The sequence below is a fragment of the Miniopterus natalensis genome, chromosome 13, assembly GCF_054644295.1.
Source record: "Miniopterus natalensis isolate mMinNat1 chromosome 13, mMinNat1.hap1, whole genome shotgun sequence".
NCBI classification, from domain to species: Eukaryota; Metazoa; Chordata; class Mammalia; order Chiroptera; family Miniopteridae; genus Miniopterus; species Miniopterus natalensis.
In genome coordinates, this window is record NC_142093.1 from 41,262,307 (window position 1) to 41,272,888 (window position 10,582).

Below are 10,582 nucleotides of genomic sequence, written 5' to 3' on the forward strand. Positions count from 1 at the left end.
TCCTATAAGGGGCTTGGAAGTATGTATTTACATTTTTTTTAGTGCCAAAAAAATAACTGAGAGACGAGAGTGGAGCTCAAATCTAAGATTTCCACACACTATCAGGCATAGAGGTCTGATCGGTTAGAAAACTCTTCAATTCAGCTACGAGTAAAACAGCAAAGGACTGCATGTCCTAGAGTAGGTCTGAAGGCAGATTAAAATACCAAATTCCAGGTTAAATTGTAGATAATTAAAAGAGCAAACGTATTTTGCTTTTTTAGTTTTTAGTTTCTAGTTTCTAAAAGTACCTTACATAGACTGTTACTAATGTTCACAACCATTGGAGGTCTCGGTAAACTGAGAATCAGAAGGGTGAGTTATTGAATGAATGAATGAATGAATGAATGAATGAATGAATGAATGAATGAATGGGTAAAAAGATCACTAGTTTTAACATTTCTGGGAAAATCATATTCTAACCAAGTTTATATCCACCAGCATTTACAATTCTGAAAATTTCCACATAATTAAAAATAGGTTAATATTAGTAAATTGCTATTTGAAAAAGATATGTAAATTAGCACAGCACAGTTTGCAAATGTACAATTAGCCACGTTCAAATTTGGTACCAAAGCATAACATATTCATTTGCAATTTATTAAAAATATATACAATAAGAATGTAGTGGCCAAAAAGTATTATTGGTACAAATATCCATAGATTGACAATATACAAAATGTGACATATATCTATCAGAAACTAGAAAAACAACATTGGTCTTGTAATTTCAATTCACTAAAAGACACAAGCTTGAGGTGGGAACAAACTCAGTTAATAGCTGATACAAGAAAATCCAGACCTAGGCTCAATAGGGTTTCCAGAAAGTATGGGAACTAGCAAAGAATAAAGCCTTTGGATGGGAGTGAATCCCACATGAGGTGAAATAATGCATCAATAGGTATGCAGTACACTGGAATGGAGAACATAGGAGCAAAGGATATTTGGAGCACCCAGACAGCTAAGTAGTTGACAACGTAATATCTAGCAGTATTTGGGAAAGTCCCAAGTACCAGGCAGGGGTTTGAGGGATTCCAGCCTTTAAATTAAAGTGACAGTAACAAAGCATCCAGGGATACATGGACTGGGTATGTTTCATCAATAAAAGTCCTACTTATCCCAATGGGTACAAAATGCAGGAAGTGGATCTATGGGACAAGACAATACCCTGACTACAAAAAGAGGACTTTAGGTCAGGATAGAGCTTGATGATAAGTTTCAGACTGTCAGACTAAACTTCTTTATGTTCCTCCCCCTGCATTTGATATTCTTTTAGCGGTTAAGATGATGCTGAACCCAAAAGCTATAGTTAAATGGCTGGAACTATGGAGAGAAAATAGTTATAGAGGCTGAGAGCCAGGAAGGGCCTAATAAAAGGTTTGTCTAGATAGAATTGAACGTTGGAACTGAGTATTTCAACATGTAATCATTTTACTACTACCAGAATTCATCTTACCACACTTTCCTCAGTCTTGCACCACCCATCTTATCCTGCAGTAGCTATGGATTCTTTTGATTTCCATGGGAACACAGAAAGAAAAGAGACTGGTCTGGCTTGCAGATATTTAACATATACTGTTAGCCTCAGGTTACATACTAGTATCATGGAAGTTGGTGATCTGAGATATGAAGCTTAGGGGGGAACCTTGAAAAAAATTTAAAAGTTTAAGCCATATCTCTAACTGCAACACCACTCACTGTGTTTCTTCTCAGATAAGCATCATCCCCCATCTTTGGAAAAACTCGTATCTCATAAAAGGAAAAGTGGGCCTATAAATGAAATATGTCTCTTTGGAGATTCCATCTATGAGCTGCCCTCTTATGGGCTCTTGGCATCTTGTGTCATACACTTCCTACTCACTGGCACTAAAAAGGCTCCAGGAAGACTGATCTGGGCACCCCTAAAAGCTTACCATCAAGAAAAATGATTAGATGCACAGATTTCCTCCATAAAACCAGCTTAATCCATATACCAGTGGGGCAAATGTAGGTTTACAGTTGTGAGTACATGAAACAGGGATTATCCTTGTATTCTTGTATTATTTATTAATTCTTATCTATTCCTGGCTCTCCATGAATGTCCTGTCTTTCTCTAACTATTCGCCTTTTCATTTTTCCTGGCCTTTCACCCAAGTACAGCAGGCAGAGAACTCTGAGGCCAAAAATTCTACAGTGGCTGTTTGCAACGGGGGAGGAGGCTGCAGTAACTGCCACGCTGGATACATGTTATGTGAGAAGGAAAAAGGATAATATGGTGACTGCCCCTCATATATGAAAGAGCAGGACGGCAGCATGCCTATGTGGCCCTGGAAGCAGAGGTAGCAAGTTATGGGCAGACCAACTGCAACCAAACACTGGAACAGGAAAGGTTTGCAGTCAGCTGGCTCCCAGCTCCTTGGTATTTGCTTCTAATGGGAAGAGTCTGTTTTGGGAAACACCAGACACTGAAAAGAAGACCCCTGCTGCTGGAAGTGGACAGCAAGTAACACCCATGAGTGTAAGAATGCAAGATCAAAGCTTGTCTAGAGACCATGCTTGCAATGAAGAAGGAAAAAACAGAGAAGAGAGCTCAAGTCCAGCCTGGCCCAGGCCAGCCCAGCCCAAGGCAGGTGGGGTCCAAGGAGAGCTAAAAGAGAAGAGCCTTGGGCCGCCTCATTCTCCACATTGGGCACTCACCAGGCTTCACCTTACCCTCTAGCCAAATCCCCAAAAGAGCTTTGTAATCCCTTCCCTTGCTCCCCAGAGGCTGCAGTAAATTCCCTAATCAGGTGGGCGGATATGATTCACAACTGTAATTGTGCAACCTAGATGTCCCTTTCCCTTCTCTCTTAGGATATTAACAGTACATATAATGATAAATATACATGTTCTATGATATAATCTAGAGAATATAAGTAACCACTAGCTAATTATATTAACTAATGACCATAATAAACACTGAGATTATTTCCCTAACACAAGGGCCTGGGGAAAGTGAGACTATCATATCTGTGTTGTCAATTAGCACATCTGTCTCCAGAACTCAACCATTTAGGTGATGGTTTAGCTCCCCAACTGCTCCCTCCATCCTATCCTGCCTTCTTCTTGGGAACCTGACCTCCCTATTGGCTCTCTCATCCCTTTAAACTGCCTGCTTTGTGACATCAATCTCCCACCAAACCTGCCACCACCAGTTAGAATCTGGGGTTTCCATGGAGTGTCTGTAAATAAATTTGGATCATCACAACTGACCAGTGACCAGTGACCAGTGTGACCAGTATCCTTCCCTACTGGACACATGCGCTTTCTGGCTCCAGCCACTCAGACACCCTCATCGCTTGCATCTACAGTTGATACTTCCTCTTCTCTGACCATGTCAGGTAAGGAAAGGGACCCTTAAGGGTTTTCATTACATATTGTTTGCCCCTAAATTTATCAGTAGAGTCAAAACAGCATAGAACAGCGGGGAAAAGCATTGATCTAGAAATCTGGATGCCTCATTTCAGTTTTGATTTTGACATTTACTACCTGTGTGACTTTGGACAAGTCACTGACTCTCTCACAAAACCTGTTTTTTCCTGTTACATTAGGATGTCAGATTGGTTGTTCTCTCTAATCCCTTTCTTTTCTAATATTGAGTCTTAAAGGACACCCATATAGAAAATGAAATCAAGACTTCTGGAGAGTGTTTCAACAGAAACAGAGAAAACCTAGGTGACGTAGAAAACTAGCTATACATATACACAGTCTCCTGCCACTAATGTTTCAACATTAGGATTTTAAGTTTAGTGCTGTTCAAAAAGTAATATTCACGTGTTTTTGGAGTTTTCTATCCACACTAGGTGAACTGAGAAAATAGGGAGAGAGGAAGGAGAGTACTGGACTACTGGGGGAAAAGTATTTCAGTGTAAGAAAGTTTAGGATTGTTTTCATCAGCACAGGCCAACAGAAACCAAGAGGGAGGGAGAAACCTAAGCATGAAGGAGGGGAAACTCTAAGAATGAGGAGGAGAGCATGGAAGAGCTCTCAAGAGCAAAAAAGGTAGTTTGCAATAGAATGTTGAAGGGAACCAAAGATTTTAAATTGAAACAGAAAGCGCAGGGTGAAATGTGCTCAGAGTAGGGCATAATAACATTGGTTTTAGCAAATGCTTACATTAATAGCCTAGAAAGGAAAGTAAGGCCAGAACGGGGTATCACTAGGCAAAGCAGCTTATCAAAAAAGTCATATTCAATTGTCTCTGTTTTTCTATTGCCTCTCTGAACATGGGTGGCACTTGACACTTTTAAGTATAAACATTTAAAAATGTATTTTAGAAATGTTTTCTATAAACAAGAAACTAATAAAGGTGGTTATCTAGGGGACAGGAGGAAAACAGAATATTCAGTGTTTCACTTGATTTGGACTTTTGAACTATGTAGATGCTTTCTCTATTAAAAATAAAAATTTAAAAAGTGGCATATCCTAACTTGAATCAGAAAGACTAATCCCTTTGGGTGACAAGTATGTTCCAAGTCAAAGCTGCTCGTCATCTTTAGTTATTTTCTCCCGAACACAGAGAGCACTGAGAAGCAGCCATCATCTCCTTTTAGAGCTTCACTACCGAAGGAGAAAAAGGAAAAGTGAAGCCCCAGATCTCTAACTTCAAATTGACTTAAAAACAATTTTGTGAGGTCTCTACAGTAAACATTTTTTAATTGGATTCCAGCAATGATGCTTTTTAGGGCTTTGGGTACAACATTTCCCTGGATGTTGAAGAATGTAATTTAGGCTTTAAGATAAATATATAAACTTTCAGGATACTTTTTTAGTGTTCTTCACTGTTTGTTATGTGGTTATATTAACCGAAATCTGTATTTCTACTAGACTTAATATGTTACTTGCTGGGTAATATTCAGAAGAACATGAATGAGCAGAATAATGGAATTCCTTTACATATATTTTGCTCTCTGCTTTATATTTTTACTGAAATATCTGTCTATATATTTTGGGGTTCCCTATACATCCACGTTTATGGCTTTTTATGCAGTTTTTACTGATATAGCTTCTCTGTTCATATGTATTGCTAGGAATTCATTCGAAATCACCGTGTATTGTGGGTTGTTTTTGGTTATAGTATTCACAAAAATAGAATAGGCAAAATTCATTCTTATAACACTGCATGTGTGAAATAGAACTTCATTCATTGGCCAGTTTATTACGTTTTGATCCTTGCTACAATGCCTCAATTTTCATTAATGTCTATGTATTTCCTTGCAGTTCTGAGATATGTTGTTCATGATTTTTCTCTTCATCTTTCCAGAACTTTCATCTTCTTCCATATAAAGTATATGTAATATATCATTTATTCATATATGAATTATTATTGTTATTATTATAAACAACTTTATAGATGAGTAACCCAAAGCTCAAAGAGTTTAAATAATGTTTTTCTTTCAAAAAGCACTTCTGGAGAAACTCTCTCTCAGATAGTCATTTAGAGGTAGGATCAGAAACCAGGCTTCAAGAGTAAGAATGACCCTTTAAATTTAGCACCTGCACTGAACCATGTGCGAGTTCGAGGGAACAGCATGTGAACTGTGCAGGCAACATGGGGTCTTGAAGATTACAAAGGCAAGAGCTGTACTGTTTTCTCATGGACAAAAGGACCCCTATATTAGAAGCTCTACTGCTCCCAGTTTGGGGCAGAATAATGCTCAGAGCAGAGCCCTGGCAAGAAAGTCAGGATGCTTAGGTTTTGTAACCTGGAAATAATACTGACAGAATGGGAGAACTTGAACAGGTCTATCTGACCTCTCTGAGTCTGTTTCCTCACTCATAAAATAAGAATGTTAGAACAGAGGTTTCCCTAAAGAATCCTGGTTCTAAAATGCTTCAATTCTAAGGAAGAGCATAGAAATCAATACTAGTGCAGGCTCAAGGGAAACATAAGGCAGGGAGCGATAGCTTCTAGCCTAGAGAGCAATGTATGAACCACACCACTTGAGTCTTCTGCACAGTTTTGCCCAAGTTGGGAGCACAAGCAGTTCATACACAAAAGTAAAAAACTGTTCCAGCACTTACAACCAGCATACACTGATTTCTGATACTTCAGTGAGTATTGGTATTAGAGACTTTCTGATAGTACCAATCTTAAGTTAATGCAATTCTATAAACATAGTGAGTGGTTTTCAACCTCTGAGTTCTTCATCACCCTCTTTGTCCCTTACAGAGAATTTCCAAAATCCACCTTTACTTGGAGCTTCAAAGTCTCTGCAGCTCTCTCTGCCTGCAGTGAGCAATGCAACCTCCCTAGCAGGAAGCGTCTGCAATTTCTCCAGAGTCTCTGCTCCAGCCGTCAGTTCAGCATGGCTACTACCACGAGCTTCTGGCACCTCTTTCCAACCACTAATGGGCAGTGCCTACCTTTACCAACATTCTAGCACAACTATGTTGTCTGGAGTGACTGGCCAGAGCCAGATTTCCACTTCGGCTGCTTCCAATCCTGGTCTTTTGGAGTGGGCTCTCACAGGAGGCACTGAAAAGAAGTCGTCGTCACTCAGAGACTTCGCTGTGACTGTCATTGACCAGGACACAGCTGTTTCTTCCATGTCTATGGCATCCCAGTACAGTAAAACCACAGATGCTGGTAACATGGTCCCTCTGTATCCATCCCTTTCTGCCAGCCTTGTTCAGGGGGCACCATCTCAGATTCCAAATCAGGGACATAGCCTGTCACTTCCCTACCAGGAAGGAAGTCAGGTGTATTACTATAATCAAGGCACACTGAGGCCTCTGCTCTCTGGAGAGCGGGGTCCCTACCTGCAATCCTATGGCTCTATGTCTTACACAGAGAGCAGGGCCTCTGCCCCTCAACCAGAAATGGTCATGGTGCTAAAGGAGGTCCAGCCCACAAATGTGATGCCACCAGCCTCGACCTCTGCAATTTACTATTCTGTGCCTGCTCAGCCCATCACAGACACCAGTTTTCAAGGTGAGTACCAACAGCAAGAGGGAAGAGAAATAGGGTCAGCATTCAAATATGGGGTCAACCTACACCTGGAAGTGGCAAGTCCACACACACATAAGATTTAAGTCCTGTGACCCTATAACTACTGCCCACAGTCAGTGCTCTCCATTTTCAGACTTTGTGAGAACTTAATAGAGGTGGAAAGGCAGACACTATAACAGCCATGTATGCTGCATGTGTGAGAACCCCAAGAGCATGCTGAGGGATCCCACACTTTTCATTGCCCTACCTGACTAGTCCCTCTGTCCTACCATACAGTAATGAACTCCCTTCCCTGATTTACTGCCTTATTCTCCTTGGAAGGAATTTCAAACTCTTATTGTGACAGTGCCAGTTTAACTTTCCCTCACGTCCTTAGTTTACACCAGGGTTTAAGACCTTGTGTTCCAAGATCTTGCCCAAAGCAAGCAGGCTAAGAATCTGTCCTTGCTTATTGATTCCAGCAGGAAGAGCTCCATTCCTTCTCCTAGGCCCTGGTGTGTGTGAAGTGTTGTTCTTCCCTCAGGAAAGTGGGGAGAATTAGAAAGATTCGGTAAGAACAATGCTAGACTTGTGGAGCATTTAAAAAATCACTTTTACTTTTTATTTGACTTACCACAACCTTGTGAAATACAAAGAATACCATGAAAATGACATCAGATGATCACCAGTGAGAACTAGAACAGTTGCCTCCTATCTCCTAGCACAGGGCACTGCCCATGATCCTTCAGATGAGCTAGTAGGAATGCCTTTCCCATTGTTGGAAGGTGCATGATCGCTGCATTGCTAGCGACACAAGAGCACCTTACTAACCAGGGACTGACTGACTTCCCCTTGATTCCTTTGTAGTGACGGAGACTTCCCTGGGGATGGAGACTTCCCTGGGATTGCAACCTTCAAGCCAAACATTCTGTCTCCCACAGACTCCAGAATTCCCCAAGTCCTGCAGCAGCAGCAATATTCAGATCCTTGAGAGTATCCCACCACCTGAGTTTGGGGACATTGCAACGGCAGCTCCAGTCCAGAGTCCTAGTATTTTCCTGGCACTGCCTCCAGCTCCAAGTCAGGAAATGAAAGAAAATAAGAATTTGGATGATATTAAAACTGTGCTTTCAGAGCCTCTGGATGCCTACCAGATCCCAACAGAAAACCAAGATCCTCCACTACTCCCTTTAGAAATCCCTGATATTCACCAGCTCCTGGCCTGCATTGATCCCCTTGGCCAAGAGGAGCAGCCTGGTTGTGAAAATGCTGGTCTGGGAAAGAAGAGCCTGAGTCTTAAGGGCCAAGGCACACTTGAGAATGGGACTGAATCTAATGATGGTTTTGCAGACATCGCTACACTGGTGGAGGATATTCAACTCCCACAGGTCTTAAATTCCTTGGATGACCTCGATCAATCCAAAGGTCCCAAGGTGATCAAAACCAAAGACACCAGACCCATCCAGTTGAACGAGGTGCAGAAAAAGTCAAGTGGCATAAAGGCTCCCTCTGATCAAACTGAGAAGAACAAACATAAAGCCTCTGAGCCAATCAGTGGTGCTCCTAAGGCCAAAATCAAGCCTGAGAGCCCAGACTGCATGTTCCTGGGAGAAGTGGCTGTTTGCAATGCTGCAGCCAGTGACAGGGCTCCTGAGAACACAGCCAAGCTTTCTAACAGCAAACCTCAGAAAGCTGCCCCCAGTAAGATCAGCAAAACTAAGAGCCATGGGCAGGAAAAGACCAGAAGAACCAAAGAAAACAACTCCAAGAAAGCTGGAGAGAGTAAGCAGTCAGGGAACAAAGCCAAAGCAGAGGAGAAGCCAACCATTCCCAAGATGAAGAGGAAGAAAAATCAACCTGAGCTGACCCAAGAGAACTTCAAAAAGCCTCGGAGCTCCCTAGGTATGCACATGCTGGAGTCTGTGCAGGTTTTTCATGCACTGGGGAAGAAGACTGATAAGAAAACTGAACTCTCTTCCTCTCGGACCTTGGGGAACTCAAGCAACCCCAAAGGCTCCCAACCATCCTTAGCTATGAAACGATGGCTGGATACCCCTCATGAGGGCAAAGGTCCTGAGAAAACTCAAGTCAAACGCCAGAAAGTGGAGAGCAGTGCTGAAAAAGAGTGCTCATCTCCATCTGAGTATGAGCTGCCACCTCCTGGGAAGGTCAAGTTGGTACCTTTGGTTTTCCCAACCTTGGACAAGCCTCAAGCTCGACCTGTTCCTCGCAGGGCACAGCCTCTGGCACGTCGGCCTGCTGTGGCTAACTCTGCCCAGCCTGGTTCTAATTCAGCTCAACCTACTGCAGTTAATTCGTACCAGGCAACTCCTGCATCGATGACAGATCCTGCCAGACCATCTCTGCCAATTTCAACCAACCCTGGCCAGCCTGGTTCTAACTCAGCTCAACCTACTGCAGTCAATTCATCCCAGCCAACTCCTGCATCTTTGACAGGTCCTGCCAGACCAGCTCGGCCAATTTCAACCAACCCAGTCCAACCAGGTTTGACCAACCTTGCCCAGCCTGGTTCTAACTCTGCTCAACCCACTGCAGTTAATTCATCTCAGCCAACTCCTGCATCTTTAACAGGTCCTGCAAGACCAGCTCAGCCCATTTTGATGAACCCAGCCCAACCAGGTTTGACCAACATTGCCCAGCCTGGTTCTAATTCTGCTCAACCTACTGCAGCCAATTCATCCCAGCCAACTCCTGCATCTTTGACAGGTCCTGCCAGACCAGCACAGCAAATTTCAACCAACCCAGCCAGACCAGGTTGGACCAACCCTAACTGGCCTAGTGTCCCTCAGTCTGCTGCTTCTCGGCCTGCACCCTACAAAACGTCAACTTGCGCTTCTTTCCAGCGGGAGCCTGTTCGCCCTGCTGTGACCAAGCCCTGGACCCCACCCAAGCCTCCAAACCAATATCTACTCCAGGATTTTGCCCGCCAACCCCTTCCATGGAGGAAACCCGATGTTCTTGGGCCAGTCATGTCAATGCCCATTACAAATGAGCAGAGGCCAGAGCGAGAGGCCATGAAGAGGAAGGCTCAACTAGAGCGGGAGAATGCTGCCAAATACACCTCTTTGGGGAAAGTGCAGTATTTCATCGAGAGGGAAAAAGAAATGGAGATTTCTCTATACTACGGCTATGCAAAATAAGAGATGCTAGTAATATTGGTGGCACTCTAGATACCAGCTATTTTCCCATAGATAGATGTAAATTTCTCTATTCTGATATGTTTTAAAGCTTAAAAATGAATAAATAAATGCAATAGAATTAGTAGATGAATAATAAAGAAGCCTTTTGAGGTTTGAGATGCTGTTAACTAGTTTTTCTTTGGTGGGGTGGGGATCAAAAGCCTCATGAGGGCAAAAGAATTGGAAGTTGGGTGAATGAGGGACAAGGTGTAAGACTGAGGAAAAAGGAACGAATTTTGTCTATGGCTAGAAAGGCCCAAAGGGGAGAGATGTTATGGGTTTATTAAAAGAAACAGGAGGGGGGGAAATGGCAGAAGTAAGAAGCAGGGTCTGAGGTTAAGGTTAAAAGGGTAAAATTTGAATAGAGGAAGATGGCAGAAGATGAGTTTAGGTT

General features: G+C 42.6%; 1 protein-coding gene across 1 annotated transcript; it reads left to right on the forward strand.

The window, feature by feature from the left end:
* Positions 1 to 3,316: 3,316 nt before the first annotated feature.
* On the forward strand, positions 3,317 to 10,149 carry LOC107529200 (uncharacterized protein C2orf78-like). The gene is made up of 4 exons (XM_016202492.2): positions 3,317 to 3,398; positions 6,230 to 6,991; positions 7,856 to 9,277; positions 9,656 to 10,149. The coding sequence occupies exons 1-4, from the start codon at positions 3,317 to 3,319 to the stop codon at positions 10,147 to 10,149; spliced, it is 2,760 nt and encodes a 919-aa protein (XP_016057978.2).
* Positions 10,150 to 10,582: the final 433 nt, after the last annotated feature.

Excerpts from the sequence above, each read along its gene's own strand:
- LOC107529200 (XM_016202492.2), top strand. The coding sequence starts at position 3,317 with ATGCGCTTTCTGGCTCCAGCCACTCAGACACCCTCATCGCTTGCATCT. Across the intron at positions 3,399-6,229 it reads CTCTTCTCTGACCATGTCAG|AGAATTTCCAAAATCCACCT; the intron begins GTAAGGAAAGGG and ends TGTCCCTTACAG. Across the intron at positions 6,992-7,855 it reads CACAGACACCAGTTTTCAAG|TGACGGAGACTTCCCTGGGG; the intron begins GTGAGTACCAAC and ends ATTCCTTTGTAG.